At 36.9% G+C, this 15,046-nt stretch overlaps 1 protein-coding gene across 2 annotated transcripts in view; it reads right to left on the bottom strand.

Annotated features, from left to right (window-relative positions):
• DIAPH3 (diaphanous related formin 3) overlaps window positions 1–15,046 on the bottom strand; it is a 506,459-nt gene that overhangs the window by 474,401 nt on the left and 17,012 nt on the right. The window contains exon 2 of one of the 2 annotated variants that reach the window (XM_035296778.3): window positions 947–979. The exons of the other annotated variant lie outside the window; for it this stretch is intronic. Within the exon in view, the coding sequence (XP_035152669.1) occupies window positions 947–979 (33 nt within the window). The remainder of the gene's footprint in view (window positions 1–946; window positions 980–15,046) is intronic. 2 annotated transcript variants of the gene reach the window in all.

The following is a 15,046-nucleotide window of genomic DNA, read 5'->3' as shown; positions in this document are numbered from 1 at the left end:
CAATTTCTATGTATTAGTATATGAAAATGTCATCCAGAAAATTGTATGTAAATATGCTTTTCTTAGGTACTATTCAAAGAAATAAAACATACCAACATTCTAATACAATTTTTTTAATCATTAATGTGAAGATCTATGCTTCATCTTTGTATTCTGCCTTACCCAGGTGCATAAGACAGTACTTTGGATATTAGAGGTGCTGGTTTCTAAGTGTGACTATGTTCTAGGCATTCTCCTTCATGCTACATATATGGTGAAGTTGAATCCAAAGCCTGGTCAATGGGGGGCCATGTTTTTTCCTCTTTATCACACTTACATATTTTTGGTGTCATTGTTTATTTGGGTTTTGTTGTTGTTGTTGTTGTTGTTATTCCTTTACCATTAACCACAAGTTACATTTAAAAATACATTTCTCAGAAAAACTTACTTGAGTATGCAAGAATCTGTAATGGTGCTACAAAGTGTTACTTGCTTATGAGAAGCCCTATTACTTTCAACATAAAAAAACATAATAAGGCATGCCCAGTTCTCTCATTTTTAAGCAAAATTTTTAAAAAATATATGTGTATAATATTTTTGTCTGGTTTCCTTTAATTAGCAACTACATATTTCTGAGAAGCTGACATGTCTTTAGCTATCTTTTACCTTGTTTTTGAAGTGTGCAATTCATTCTAAGGAATGAGAGCTGATCTGAATAATTCAAAGTTGACTAACAATTTGTAATTGAACAAATTTTCTAAGTTAACATATCCACCATTTACTTTACAACCTAAAACCAACAATTTAGTGTATTTTATCAGTTCTGCCTCTTCTCTTAGCACTGTAAGAACAGTACATTTCCAATATATGTGACTTTTAGCAATTTCAAAGATGTTACCACACCACACATCAAAGTTACAGAGTTAGTTACAATTCATAACAAAGGAAAAGATGAGGATAATCTTACCATATCATCCGTCAGTGTCCTAATATTTAAATGCTGCAAATAAAAAAAAAGCAATCATATGAGTAATTTATAACTGCTTTTTTATTTTAGTTAATAGGGTACATTCAAAATTCTTCAATGCTAACTTGAATGTAATTAAATTCCTGACAGTCCAATAAAAGCACATTATATATCACTTTAATTTCTTTCTCAAAAAGATGGACAAAAGTTATCCTGCATGTGGTAGTTCCAAACACTTACTAAAATTTTTTGACTTTGTAAATCTCACAAACTAAAAGATTAACTATGGTACAAAAAATATATTATCCGAATTAAGAATATTAATTACCATTAATATATGAACTTAGCACACAATGGATCTGTAAGAATGAGGGCACAAAGTAAAAAAAAAGGAAAATGAACACAATGGATATAAAAAATTTTAATATGGTGATTTTCAGAAAATTTTTCATATTATAAAACAGCGAAACTTTAAATTTACCATTAGTATTCAGCATAATAGATAATGAAGTACTTTGCTGGCTTAATTAACTTAAACAATTCTGGTAATGGAGAAGAATGTACTAAAATGACTATTTGCATCTTTAACATCAGTTTGATTTATCACCAGTGATGATGGTAGACACTTTTCAATTTCATTATTAGCTTCAAGAACCCTTTTGCTGATTTCCTTGCTAGACAAACATAAGACCACTCTAGAGAGTGAATAAATTAGTTTCCTACAAAGTACAATTCAAAAGAAAAAATAATTATTTACAGAAAAAACACAGAAATCTAGTTTTATAAGTCCCAGTGTCAGGCAAGATTTTGTATTGAAGTAACTGGAATCAATTACCAATTCTCCGTTCTCTTATTCACTAGAGCATTCAATTTTTAAAGGGGCAAGAAAAGGGTCGAACACATTTTCTAAATAGAAAACCAGGTCTACTCTTTTATAATGAAAGGTGTTAAAACCATTATCTAACAGACTAAGTGGTACACAGTTAAATCAACATTTATTTATTAGAATGAAATTTATCATGTTTGTATACTCAAGTACACCTTCATGCTCATGAATCTATCTCAGTGATGATCCGGATTATAAATCTGTACAATGTAAATCATTATCCCAGATTCTCTTCTCCCTTTCTTTCACCAAGATGTTCCTTCTTCTAGTGCAAAGGAAAAAGGGTAACTGGAATCTAAAATGAATTTTGTGTATACCAAAGAAAATGTAGCCAAATGAATGACGATTAGCCATACCACTAGGCTCCAGATTGAACTGCCTGTTGAGTTAGTATCATCTACTTTGACCTGAGAATAAGAAAGTAATAATAGTGGATTAACTAAGCGTTGGTGTCTAATACCACACTATAGAATTTGCTTTTTTATCAATACTATCTTCAGCCTTTGAAATTAACAAGTATGCACAGTGGTCCTTAAAACTGGTTATAATGCTTACCATAAAGTCTGTAAGGAACTTAGGGCCAGAGTATCACGCCGGAGACTGTTACTAAAATTAAACTCAAAAGTAGAGAGCTCTTGAGTTTGCAGAGAAAGGAGCTGGGGGAATGCCTGTGTGGGGCGCCCTTCCTCTAACAGCCTGTCGTATGTGTGCCTTCCTGCCAGTAGAGACTTCCAGCCTTTTGCGTTTGCTTAATCACATTTCACTCTTGCTATTCTACAATCAGAGGTATCGCCCCAATCACATCTCATTTCACTCTCCAAAGAGTTCAAGTTCCTGTGACCAAAAAAAGGGGGAAAAAGTGTCAAGTAGTGAACTTCTGGCACAATGGCATGCCAAGCGGCCTAATGCTTAAAAAGTAAAGCCAAAGAAATAAAGTATAAAGCTGAAATCCAATCTAGGATGATATGCTACAATAAAGAGAAAACATCTATTTCAATAAATAAAATCCCAAAAAACGGCTTGAGTTTCTTCAGGAAAATGCCATAAAAGTGATGTTTTAAAAAGTAAAATAAAAATAGATAAATAATTTTAAAATAAAATTTCTAGGGTCCAGGCAAGATTTTTGATCTAAAAACTGCATAAAAGATACAGAAAGTAAAAGTACTAGATGAGAAAATAGGAAACATAAGTTACATGATGAAAAAATTCAGATATAAACATCCAAGAGAAATAATTTTATATACTATCCAAGTTCTAAAATTAGATTGTCTTTTAAAAATTTCAGCTGGGCTCACAACATTCAAGAAAAAGAACAGCCACTCTTATGTAAAAACAAGGCAACCCAAGAATCCATTTTTGGTCATTTTTTTTTAATATATTTATTCTGACACTATCTCACTTAGGGTCTAGCTTTTTAGAAGATTTAATTTCCTAAATGCTTGACCTGTTTTCAAACTATACAGACATGTACATAAGCCCAATTATTACCTGTATTACTGTATTTCACAAAGAACATGTGATGAATCACAACAGAATTGAGATGCAGGTGTATCTTGCACGGAGAAGTAAAAAAACTCAAAGGGATATAGACATGGAAAGTATAACCAAGTCTGAGAGAAAAGAAGAAGGTCAAATTCATTATTCCTTCTCTTCTGGAAAACACTTACCTATCAATTCTCACCAACAGCAAAAGAAGCAGAAAAATCACAGGAAATTCAATGGTCCAGACGGGACTGGAGAAACTGACTAACAGAGTAAGGAGCTGGAAAACTGATCTGAGAATTGTGTTTCTATGTCAAAACAATAAAGTCAGAATAGTTTTCATTTCAAGATTTAGCTTGCTGAAGAATAGAGATTGCATAGTTACGTATACACATGCAATCTTAAACCACTAAAGATAGGCTAGCACTAACAATCTAAATAAATCTAAGCACCAGTAATTTCCCATAAAAACTGGAATGTCTCATCATAGTTTACTTCAAACATGAAATAAAGAAAAAATAAACACTAAATACATAGTGAAAAAATATAAACACTATATGCTGTAACACCCTTTTGTAGGATGTCTGAATGTTAATACTATAGTCAAGCTTATCATTAAAAAGTTTACATGATCTCAAGGTCCTACCTGCTTGGTTTATACACAGAAATCAGGGACTATCCATGAAGTTGAAATTGCCAAGAGGAGGGACAAAGGAAGAGAATGACTGATTAAACCCTCAGATAATTCTGTGGGGTTTTAGCCTTACTTTTTTTATTTTTTTTGAGACAGAGTCTAGCTCTGTTGCCCAGGCTGAAGTGCAGTGGCATTCTCCTCCAGAAGCCTCCTAAGTAGCTGAAATCAGAGGCATCTGCCACCATGCCTAGCTCATTTTTCTACTTTTAGTAGAGATAGGGTTTCACTGTGTTGACCAGGCTGGTGTCAAACTCCTGACCTCATGATCCATCTGCCTTGGCTTCCCAAAGTATTTGAATTACAAGTGTGAGCCACTGCACCTGGCCTTAGCCTTACTTTCGTAGGTACAAAACTACAAGGGTAATATCCTTAATTAAAATAAGGAAAACCTTTGTAACACAAAAATATTGATTTTATGCTGGTACTTGAGGTACTATTTAAAATGAAGTACTTCTCTTTTATAGCCACCAGCAATGCTCTTTACTATCTTCTAGTTCAGAAAAATAGGAACTGCAAACATCAATCCAGTTCATGAGTAGCCTTTGTGGGCATCCACTCCAAAAAGGAAATAGAAACATAAAATTGATTATTAAATGGAAGCAACTAGGAACACCTTTAAAAATAATAATAACCCGATAACAACTTTTTAAGATTATTTTTTACCAAAAAGAAAAAAAAGTTAGAGGCATACAGTTTTAAACCTATTAAGACTTTCATATCTAAATGTGACTTTGTGACCTTTAGTTTTATCACCTGGCCTATGATTCTTAAAGGTGTTACTAATGTTTTATGGCACTGAAATCAAATAAAACTCATGATATTAAAATATAAACAGTTCTGTCCACAGGACTACTGGTAATTGGTTCAGGTGTGACATTAGGACTCTTTTCCTAAGCTAAAAACACATCCTTCTTTCTATGGTCCTATGTTTCTCAACTTGCTAATTCTATTTTCTCTCTAAAAAGTAAGGAGAACCACATACAGATGGGTAACAATGTTTTCTGTTAATGACAGTTCCTAGGATGAATGGTCAAGAGGGTCACTCTGGAATTGAAAGAAGAAAAAGAGCCTTTATAGACTTTTCTTCAAAAGAACATAGGAGTCGGGGGGAAAAAAGTAGAAACACAGAACACAGGTCTCTATATTCCCATTTAAGCAATGCATCAAAACTTTTATTGAAGATAGTACATGCTGTCAAAAAATGGATTTAGAGCTTTCAGAGAACTGTGCTAAATGCTGTGAATATCAAGAGGCATGTGAAATAGTTTCCCCATTAACTTAGTTTACAAGTAACAAAGACAGGTAAATTGTAGTACACAAAGCAATACACAAACCCAGGAGGTCCACACACAGTGAAAAAGATACCAAGCTGTAGCCCAAGACTTTTCACAAATTTTACATTTTCTTTCATTGGTTAGCATGTCTGAACCTGCAGACCAGCAGAGCAAAGGATCTGTCCATTGATATCATTAGGAACATGACAGCCACCCACAGATCTAAACTAGCAGGCTTATATTAATTTATTATTATCATCAGAACCAAATATGTGGTAGCATTTTTAAATAATCTTTGGCTGACACAGTTTAATTCCATTAAAATTTCCATCTTTTTTTAAGACACAGTTCCCTCTGTCACCCAGACTGGAATACAGTGGTCCAACCTCAGGTTCAAGTGATGCTCCTGCCTCAGCCTCCCAAGTAGCTGGGACCACAGGCATGTGCCACCACACCCGGCTAATCTTTGTATTTTTACTGGAGACAGGGTTTCCCCATGTTGGCCAGACTAGTCTCAAACTCCTGACCTCAGGTAATCTGCCCACGTCAGCCTCCCAAAGTGCTGGGATTACAGGCATGAGCCACCGTGCCTGGCCAAAAAATTATATCATTTAAGTGGATCGTTATGAGGGATTACCAACTAGAGGAAACTTGTAAGATTAAAGACTCAGACACAATTTTCATAAGCTAGATCCTCTAGACCAGCTGGTCTTTTCAGGTTTTTGTTTGTTTTTTTGCTGTGCATAAGAATCACACCAAGACTTTCTTTGTAAAACTGGATTACAGGGCCTCAGTCTACCAATATTCTTATTTAGTAAGTCAAGTTGGGACCCGGGAACCCACATGTTTAACGAATCATGCCTGTCATGATGTGGCAGCATGCCCAGGACCACGTGAGAAACTCTACTCCACACTCTACCACTATCAGCCATTAAACATTCCCTCGGCCTGTACACATATAAATTTCCCATCATATGGCTCACTCTAAAAACTGGACATACCTGAAACAAGCCACATGAAAGATACAGATAAGTACAAGAGGATTTCAAAGAACTGAAGATAGGGAGCTGACAGAGTTGGGGCAAGCCTTAATGCCATGAAGTGACAGGTCCCAATTAATATTGAATTAAGACAATTCAACAATCTCTGGTATATAAGATGAATTACCAACGTTATTGTTTATTTAAATGCTTCCTGTAAGATACAAATCATTCAGTCTCATAAGCATAAACTTAATACCTAAGTATTACAGATTGTTCATTATATAGACTATGACATAACACCATTGCCTTGACAAAATGAATAAATCACAGGTTACTGCTGAAAGAAAGGAGGGAGGAAGAGAGGGAGAAAGGGAGGGAGGGAAGGGGAGGGGAGGGAAGGGGAAGGGAGTAGAGGGGAGGGGAGAGGAAAGGGGAAGGGAGGGGAAGGGAGGGAGAGGGGAGGGGGACGGGAGGGGGAGGGGAGGGGGACGGGAGGGGGAGGGGAGGCGGAGGGCGGGAGGGGAGGGAAGGGAAGGGAGTAGAGGGGAGGGGAGGGGAGGGGGAGAAAAAGGGGATTTCTTATGGGAAAAAAGAAAGGATCAGTCTTCTCTTAATCTATTGCTGATGATAATAGGTTGAGTTGTTGCTCAGTTTTGTTTTGAAGTCCAGATTAAATTATTCCTTTCCACCAATAATTTATGAATATGTGCTTCAATCTAATAAAATTTCTAGCCCACACACCTGTGTTTATCTTAACGTCAACACCAATTATAAAGACTATGGAAATTTAAAGTAATATTCCTGCCAGCTATGACACTAAACACACCTACAGAGTCTATCTATGGATCATCTCCCTGGCAACTACACAACACACATAGATGTGAAAATATTATTCTACAAGGGCTCCAGATTTAACATCTAAGAAAGGTCCAAAAATAACACTGAAGCTTTCATAGCACTGAGGACAAGAGTAGAGCTGGCTCTTTGATACTACAAAGAAAAACTTTTAAGTTCACATGATTTTCAGTCCAAGAAGGAAAAAAGTGAAAGGGGAGATGTTAGGAACAGGTGAGAATTAGGAAAACCTCTCCAGCCTCTTTTAATCTGTTCATTTGTTCATAACTACAATTCTGCCAACCTCAGAAAGACAAATATACCATGTATTACTCATTATCCAAGGCTTCTCTACTGTCATGCACCCCAGTATCCAGACCTCCCTATCCCTCAATTCCTATGTCATGAAAGGTGAGCCAACAAGAGAGATTGGCTTTAAGGAGGAGGCATCATTCAAGTGTCCACAGAAGTGAAAAGACTCATTTCTCTGAGAACGCAAGGTTTAAAGAGGCAACATAGCTGCTAAGAAAGAACTGCCTCTCTAGAAAAAACAATTCTCAAATTGCAGCTTGGAACTCTGACCTAGATTCCACCTCACAAGGGCTAGGTACCTAACAAGTTATTCTAACATAACTCCAATATTCTTTTTCCTTGAATGAATTCATTACATGTGGGGATAAAATCAAAGGGAAAAATATAAAGGCTAATTTACTAATACAACTTTTATACTTAATTTAAGATGGTCGCTTTGTCTATTCCAGTTCTTTTCACCTATACTACCAGATCAAAAACTCTTTAGCAACATGTTGAGGGAAAAGCAAATCAAATCTCTGAACCACTTTACAAGCAGGTTCAGTTCTAGGTTACGGGAATCCAAGACCTTTTTCATCGTCTGGAGAAGGCTGAAAAGCATTTACAATATTTGCTATACAGAGAATCAGACTGATCCCCGATCTCCCAGAATCACCTTGAAGCTTATCCAAACTACTAAATTCCTTCTGAGAGTGGCTTAGCACCCTAGACATCTTGTCTAGGGCACAAATTTAGAGTGGATGGTGCTGAGACTAACAGAGCATCACCTGTTCTTTCACATACATTCGAGAAAGATTTTGTTTATATTTCAGCATCACCATAAAGGAAATTTAGTTTAGCCATTTTAGGAAACAATTTGGTAAAACTAATCCCATGTTCACACTTTAACCTAATAATTTTACTTCTAAAATCTATACTTGGGAATTAAGAAATACAATAAAAAATTTATATACAAATATGTATTACTACAGCATTGCTTTAAATGTTAGGCTGTAATCAGCCTAACCTTCCCTCAAACAGGGGAAATATTAAATAAATCACACTTCTGCCATATGAACTATAATGACATGGAAAAATGCCTACAATACAATGGTACCTGAAAAAAAGTTGCATTTAAAATTGCATATGTAACATAATGCCAACTTCATTAATGTATATATGTATAGAAAAATAAGACAGAAATCATAGGTAATTTTATACACCTGGATGGTGGGATTTGTTTCATATTTTCACGTATATTCCCAGTAGTCTACAATGAGCATATTTACTTTAATACAAAAAGTTTTTTTAAGTTACTATGGATAATACTTTTCACATTGAGCAGAAAATATAGATTAGTTCCTTTTCAAATAAAAATGTATGTATTACTAAAAAGAAAAAAGAAAAATCTTTTAAAATCTAATAAATATTGTGTGCACAGACATTTTAATAGGCTGTTTTTTAATGCATATTTTCAAGTATGTCAGAATATATTAAGCACATTATTCATTTGTTTTCTAATTCACATATATAAATTAACCAATCTCAAAAAGCTCCTTGGTTCTGTGAATTATTGATGTTGTCACCTGCTACAGACTTAATTCCAAGAAAAATATACGAATCACTACATCACAAGCACAAATCCTTATGACACAAATTCAATTTCTGTGGCAACAATAATATATTGACTTTGCTTTATTTTTCTACTTTATGACACTTATTAATGACAGAGTTAAAAGAAATCTATAATTTTTCTTTATTGTAAATGTACATGATATCATGCCATCTTGAGAAAGTTAGGGTAAATACCACTTACTAAATAATTTCTTAATGTAAATAAGGTCATGATGCCAAAATATAAGAAATAAAATAAAGGATTAAGATTTTTAAAGCAAGACCTAATCTCATAATTCTAAGTTTCTTCTACTATACGATATCATTAGGCCAACAACATGTGTGAGACACATTAATGAAGATCCAGTCTCTGCCCTTAAGAGCTTACAAACAAAAACAAGATAAACCAATAACCAAAATGCATCATAACAAGGTATTCAATGCTGACTGGAAGAAAAGGGGAAGTCTCCACCTGCTAATCATACATGCTTAAATGCATGCTAATTAACATGCAAGCATTATAGCAATGATCTAAGACAAAAGGCAAATAAAATTTTAGCCACAATTCAGGTAAAACTTGTAATATAGAATTTGTTCTTCTAACAGAATGAGAGATTCCTAAAACATTCATGCATGCAACAACTGTTAATTAACATTGCTATATTTTTGATAAGGGAGATAGCAATAAATAAAACAAAGATTTTTGCCCTAAAGGAACTTATCTTTATTGAGGAAACAGACAATAAGCACAATAAGTAAATTACTTACTTAAGATGTTAGAAGGTGATGAATGCTCTGATAAAATGAAAAAGTAGGGTAGGCCAAAAGGGTATGCAGGTTGCAATTTTAAATACAGGGAATTGAGGTAGGCTTTGGCCTCATTGACAAAATGGTGTTTGAGCAAAGAGTTGCCAGTGGGCTAAGGCGTCATCTATGTGGATGGGCAGGGGAGTGTTTCCAATAGAAAGAACAGCCGTAACAAGGCTGTCAGGAGGAGTATGCCTGATGTTCAAGAAACAAGAGATCCAGTGTGGCTCCAACAGCACAAAACGAAGCCAACAAGAGGGAAAGAGGAAGCAGATCATTCCCAGGCCATTCGAAAGACATAGGCTTTTACTTTTCTAACTGAATAGTCACAAATATTGTGTTAGTATACAAATATGAGTAATCCACTTAACACAGTAAATAGTAATCAAATCAGTATATGAATTATCCAAGGTGGTGGGGAAGGTCTGTGCTCAAATAATCATTATTTACTTGAGGGCCCTTTGAGTGGCTTGGTTATGCTGCAATGAGTCGTTTGCCAGAAGATATTAGAAATACTTTCAAAACACTGGAAAGCCAATAAAGGCAATTTTTGGAATAACCCAGTTAATTCTATCAACTATTTTTTTTAATATGGAATTAGTCAGGGGGTAGAAATTAGACCAGAGGGTCAGAAAAACAGCATTTACAACTATTTAAACATAGCTCTGAAGACCCCTCAGAAGTTTGAGCGTCAGCCCTCAGGAGTCCTCAGAAGCATCTCCAATATGCCCTTTCCCTTTATTTATTTTTTATTTTTTATTATTACTTTTTTAAAGACAGGGTCTTGCTGTGTCAACCAAGCTGGAATGCAATAGAGTGATGATAGCTCACTACAGTCTTGAACTACTGAGCTCAAGCGATCAGTCTCTCAAATAGCTGGGATTACAGGAGCACATCACCATGGCCCATAATTTTTTTTTTGGTATAGATTGAGGTGGGGTGGGGGCGGAGGCGGGGAGGTGGGGTCCCACTATGTTGCCCAGGCAGGTATTGAACTGAGTTATTGAACTCTCAGCCTCAAGTAATCCTTCAGCCTTCCAAAGTGCTGGAATTATACAGGTGTGAACCACTTCACCCGACCAGCCCTTCGTTTTTTTTTTTTTGGAGATGGAGTCTTGCTCCGTCTCCAGGCTGGAGTACAGTCGCGGGATCTGGGCTCCCTGCAACCTCCACCTCCTGGGTTCAAGCAATTCCCCTGCCTCAGCCTTCCGAGTAGCTGGAACTACAGGCGCACCACCACGCCTGGCTAATTTCTTTGTATTTTAGAAGAGACGGTAATTTCACCATGTAGGCCAGGATGGTCTCAATCTCCTGACCTGGTGATGCACCCACCTTGGCCTCCCACAGTGCTGGGATTACAGGCGTGAGTCACCGCGCCAGGCCCAGCTTTTCTCTTTTAAAACTTCCTAAATAATATCCATGTTAAAGCAACCTACCTTGGTTTCTGTTTATTTCTGGGCCTTGACAAAGACACTACGGCAGTCCTCTCCGTCTCAATACCTGGCTCACCTTTCAAAAGCTGCCTGATTCAGGAAGTTTCTCTAAGCTTGCCCACACCAAGCCTGCTTCTCCTGGGACTTTTACATCCTTCCTTGCACCGTGGCACGATAAAGCAATATTGAGCAGAGGCAGACTGAGCTCTGGGATAAAACTCACCTGGATTAGAATCCAGCTCTGATACCAATCATCTGTGTGATCTTGGGCACTTAAACTCTGAGCCTGAATTTCTTAACTGTACCACCAGGCAAACAAGCATCTTCCCCATAGGCTTGGTAGGAGACTTAATAGAAAAGGCCAGTACACAAAATACTACACCTGAGTTTAGGAAACTTTGCCCAATGTTGTTTCACTTCCTTCACAATAAGATCCATACAAACATCACCTGGGTTCAGCTCGTCATTCTCCTCAAGGATACTCCCAACAGTCTTCTCCTCTAGGGCCCCATAACCATTCTGTAATCCATCTAAATCCATTTTAAATGTGTGCTGCCTCTCCTGTGAGCTGTTTTTTCATGGTCACTTTACCAGTAGCTCTGTTTTGCTGGGTGTCAGTTATGTTGGACTGCCCTCTGGGGCCTTTCAAGTGTTATCATATTTCTTTGGGGCTCAAATATGTGAGTTGAGAAGTCTAAGCAGTGACAGTTTCCTAATGCCATTCCCAGGGCCAGCACACTGCCAGGGCCCCCAGAGACTCACAGTCAGATGCATGAATGAGGTGAGCTAAACAAATCGAGTCGGTACTGCAGATATAAATTTAGAGTAAGGATGGGTCAACCTTCATTATTATCAAGAAATAATCTCATTTCCGTCCTCCCGCATCTCTTTTGTTTACAACTCCCTTGGGTCACTGATCTTTGTTTGTCTTGCAGTTTGTGTGTATGCCTCCTCTTCTGCTTGTATGTGGCGGGTACCATGTTCCCCTCAACTTGGAATCCCCAGCCCTATCATTGGTGGAGGGAACATTTTAGGCAGTGGTTATCAACCTGACTACATATGAGAATCACCTGAAAGCTTGTTTTCTTTTCCCAATACAGATGCCTATGTAATATCCCAGGCCAAATGAATCAATGCCCAAAGATGGAGCTTTCTGTGGATAATTTTAAAGATCCCCAGGTAACTCTAATGTGCAACCAAGATACACACTACTAAAACTAGGCAAACTATTTTAGACTCAGTCTTTCAGTACCAAGAATATCATCAAAGAATCTCCAAAGATCCCCACAGGTAAACATGGTAGATGCCTGTGGGTTTATCTGCATCCTGCACACCATCTCTTCTCTAAGAATGCCTATGCCATAGAGGTGGGCCCACCCGTCTTCACTGTTCCTTGTAAGCCAGCTCTTGCCACAGCTAAACCCAAGCAGAGCCAATCAAATCCCCATTATCCCACAATTCTGGAATTGGAATTCAGAGATCAAAATCAGGCCCTACTCTTGCATGGACCAAGGATATATGTGTCTATCTGGAATTATGAGGTTCTAGGCTTGGCTATGTGAAGATCAAAGCAGTGGAAGCCACACAATTCAAAGAACCAACAGTGGACCTATGCCTAGGGAGAAGCAGGGAGATGCTGGATGGCCTGAGAGGGAGAGAGAAAGAAGCTGTCAGCTTTTAGTTCCTGGTTCCACTCCTACATGAGGGCCAGCTCAATTCCAGGTGCCATTCCTGTATATCTTTAATTCCTCCTTTCAGGATTCAAGTAGATATTGTATAGGGGTCTGTTCTTTAAACCAAATGGACCTTTAACTGAGACAGAACCCAAGATTCCTAAATGGCCCACTAGGTACCCATATGTATAGCCCACCTTATCATTACTACCACAACTTACTGTTATTAGTATACCCAGCAACCCTAAAAATTCACTATTATCCCCATCTTAGAGAACTGGAAACGGAATAGCACAGAAGTGATTTATAAGGGTTGATGAGTGTCCAGGCTGGGAATGAGTCAAAAATCCACCCTCAATCTCCTTCCTTTCGCTCAGTCCCCAGTACTATGATGGGACAGCCAACTGCTGAAGCAGTTTCTGAATTATTTATGGGGCAAATAATTCAAAAATGAAATCTTAACAAGAAAGATGAGCATAATTCCAACTGCATGGTTATTAAATGGTAACAAAAACACTGACTACAAAACCACACCTTAAAACCTCAGAGATTTACTTGGTATATGCTCCGGAGTTATTGGTAATAAAAAAAAAAGAAAGAAAATAAATAAATAAATAAAACTCAGATAAATGAGCATGGAGCAGGGGTTGGAATTTCTTTAAACTGACTAACACTCATAGGAATACATAGTTTGCTAGGAGGTTTCCTCCTTTTAAGTTGCTCTCAAATATATAATAGAAATGAAAAGCTTTTTTATTTCTCTTTCATGGATTTTTTTTTAAAGCTGTGGTATATCCCACAAACCTTATAAACCATGCACTCCCAATTCAGACTGAAACATAAGCCAAAATTATCCACATTCCAACACGTCACTAAAACATGCTTGTCAGGAATACAACATAATACAACAGCTAAAGAAAATTTAATTTCTCAAATTATTGATAAAGTTTGAACATTTTCCAAATAACTAAATTACCATTAGTTTTCTTGCATACTTTAAATAGTAGTTTTTATTATACCCTCTGAATTGTTTTAGCCCTTAAAAAGAATCAAAAAGATGATTACATATTTATAAAATTAGCATCTGAAAAATGAAGAAAAAGCACAATTCAAGTTTTTACATGCAGTTCCAGTACTGTGCATAAGATGTAGGTTACATTTTACATTTATTTCAGAAATATTAACCAAGCAGGATATAGTTACTCCGCATCTAAGTTACCAGGCCACCAGGTGAGGGCTGGGTCATAAAGACCTATAAAATATGGTACTGCCCTGAAGAAGTTTACAATCCAGTAAGTTCTAGCGGAACAAGAAATAGGCTGAGTCACTTATTTTCCCTTTTTGGTAATTCAAAAAATAATATAACATTGGTAACTGCCTGTCAGAGCTAAACATATTGAAAAACACAGGTTCATCACCTTAATGCTTTTCTTTCCACTTGTCATCCAAAGCAATGTGGGGAATTTGGAGAGATAAATCCTTCAAGGGGATTTGATACAGAGCAGCCCAATACTCTACCTAATTTGCACTGTGTTGTATGCAGTACAGTGAAATTTTAACACATTACATTCTATGTTGCAGTCTGGTTATGAACACAACAGTTTCTGTAGCCCAGCCACAAGCTCAAACAACTGCAGCCTAACTGTCCCTGGCAATCCTCCAACAATGCCGAAGGAAACTTCAGCAATAATTCAAGCATATTTGTATAGGACTTTTAAAAGTACAATAGTTTTATGTTGATTATGGCACCATTCAAACACACTAATAAAAAAAAGGCAACAAGGGTTGCCGGAAGTCAGCAGCTGACAGCTACAGGTAAGGGAAGGCACCCAATGAGCCTAATAACCTAGTGCAAATTACTAAGCACTGTAGATCTCACGAGGATATGGAGATAATTTTCACATGCCTGTTTCTGTCATCACTGATGTTGTTTCGCTCATAAACTTATTGAGGATAGCTTTATAGGCTATAAAGTTTCATCATCTTTGCCAGAATAAAATGTCCATGTTATCTAGAAAGGTTAAATCATGTTACTGGAAGGTAGTCTGTAAGAAACACCTAACTCACTGGTGAAGCCTCCAAGGGCCATAGGTAGTCCCTTTAAACCTGAATGTAGGCCAATGTCTGTC

Source organism: Callithrix jacchus, chromosome 1 (genome assembly GCF_049354715.1).
Source record: "Callithrix jacchus isolate 240 chromosome 1, calJac240_pri, whole genome shotgun sequence".
Lineage (NCBI taxonomy): Eukaryota > Metazoa > Chordata > Mammalia > Primates > Cebidae > Callithrix > Callithrix jacchus.
The sequence above is the reverse complement of the archived record's forward strand: the minus strand, read 5'-3'. Positions and strand labels throughout refer to the sequence as shown.